General features: G+C 42.3%; 1 protein-coding gene across 1 annotated transcript in view; it reads left to right on the plus strand.

Moving 5' to 3' along the window:
* The window catches only part of LOC106868984 (dentin sialophosphoprotein), a 42,600-nt gene that overhangs the window by 7,099 nt on the left and 33,282 nt on the right, over positions 1–2,219 (plus strand). Inside the window, exon 2 of the mRNA XM_052977120.1 lies at positions 1,396–1,456. Within this exon, the coding sequence (XP_052833080.1) occupies positions 1,398–1,456 (59 nt within the window). The 5' untranslated portion in view covers positions 1,396–1,397. The remainder of the gene's footprint in view (positions 1–1,395; positions 1,457–2,219) is intronic.

Below are 2,219 nucleotides of genomic sequence, written 5' to 3' on the forward strand. Positions count from 1 at the left end.
AGGGTTCCAGTTGATCCGATCAACGGAACAGCCTGCTCGTGAAATTAATGTGCAAGTGGCTGAGCACTCCACAGACACGTGTACCCTTAACGTAATTCTTGGGGATATTCAGCGTGACACAGTGTGACAAGGCTGACCCTTTGAATTACAGACACAACAGAAACAGGAAGAGAGAGTGAGAGAAAGTTGTGGTGAAAGAGTACAGCAGGGTTTGCCACCATCCCCTGCCGGAGCCTCGTGGAGCTTTAGGTGTTTTCGCTCAATAAACACTCATAACACCCAGTCTGGGAATCGAAACTATGATCCTATGACCGTAAGTCTGCTGCCCTAACCACTGGGCCATTGCGCCTCCACTCTGCTGCTGAGATAGTCTCTGGAGAAAATTCCTTTCTTGGATCATTATCATCATCATCATCATCCTTTAGCGTCGCATTTCATGCTGGTATTGGTTAGATGGTAGGACAAGAGTGCTCTACCAGGCTTCAGTTCGATTTTGGCTTGCTTTTTACAGCCTGATGCCCTTCCTAATGCCAGCCACTCTAAGAGTCCAGTGGGATGTGTCACTAGCAGGTGTGCCCTTACATGTTAACAGAATGGGTGCTTTTACGTGTCACTGGCTTGAGTACCGCTATGTGTCGCTGGTATGGGTACCTTGGCATACCACCAGCACAGTTGCTTCTATGTGCCACCATCACGGGTGCTTTTATGCATCACTAGGACTGGCCACAACTATGATTTCACCAAGTCTCCACAAACACAGCAAATCGTTAAAGGTCTTGATCGCTTGTCATCGTCTCGCTAAGATCCAACATTTGATGATCATGCTTCACCACCTCATTCCTTGTCTTCCTGTATATACCTCTTCTACAGGTCCCCACCATAGTTAGAGATCAGCACTTCTTTATGCAGCTGCCCTCAACCAATTTTTCTATATGTGTGTGTGTGTGTGTGTATATATATATCATTATCGTCATCATTGTTTAATATCCGTTTTCCATTCTGGCATGGGTTGGACGGTTTGACTGAGGACTGGCAAGCCAGGAGGCTGCACCAGGCTCTAATCTGATCTGGCAAGGTTTCTACAGCTGGTTGCCCTTCCTAACGCCAACCACTCCAAGAGTGTAGTGAGTGCTTTCTACATGCCACCAGCACACAAATCAGTCAGGTCGCAATGGCATCGAACATGCTTGTATGGTACTTTTAAACGTGTCACCAGCGCAGGAGCCAGTCTAGTGACACTGGCATCGACCACGCTCAAATGGTGCTTCCCAATAGTGGGTATGTTTAATCATAGAACACGTATTTCTGTGTTGAAATATATTCATGTGAAGTTGTGTATCTTTTATCTCTCTCTCTCTCTCTCTGTATATATATATATTTACATATCCTTCTCAGATATGACGAATCAACAATGGTACAAAGACAGGTCCAGTGCTTTGAAGAAGATGAAAGCGAAGTAAGTATTTGTTTTCTTAATTTTTGTTATTTTTTTTATTGTTGTTGTTTCTATGGCAGTGGATTTAGCAGAATTGATTAAACATCAGGCAAAATGCCTTGTGGTATTTAATTGATTTCTTTTATATTCTAACTTCAAGTCCCATCAAGATGGACATTGCCATTTTATTCTTCTGAAAACAACAGCTAAGAAGTCTTATTGTTCCATGATGAAATTCCAGGGTTGATTCCATTGCCTGGCATCTTTGGAGCAGGTTGATCCAAGCCTTTTAGGTTAAATCTGGGAAACTCTGTAGAAGTTGGACGAAATGCCATTGAGTATTTTATCCAAGGAACTACCGATTCTGCCCACTCATTTGAAATGGAATTGGTGTTTGTGTCTCATATTCACAAAAATGACCATTCCAAGATGCAACACACACACACACACACACACACATGCAAGCATGCACACACACAGATGCACGCACAAACACACACATGCACACACGCATGCATGCACACACGCATGCATGCACACACACATGCATGCTCACATGCACACACATGCACAAACACACACACACAGTTCTTTTGAATTAATTATTTTTTAATGATATGAAAGAAGTCATTAAAAATTATTCTTTCATACATTTAAAACATTCTTCAGTTTCATGGTGGTTATACATACGTGGCAGGCACACACACACACACACACACACATATGCATGTATATATGTATGTATGTATGTATCAATATGTGTGTATATCTATCTATATATATA

Source organism: Octopus bimaculoides, chromosome 27 (assembly GCF_001194135.2).
Source record: "Octopus bimaculoides isolate UCB-OBI-ISO-001 chromosome 27, ASM119413v2, whole genome shotgun sequence".
NCBI lineage: Eukaryota > Metazoa > Mollusca > Cephalopoda > Octopoda > Octopodidae > Octopus > Octopus bimaculoides.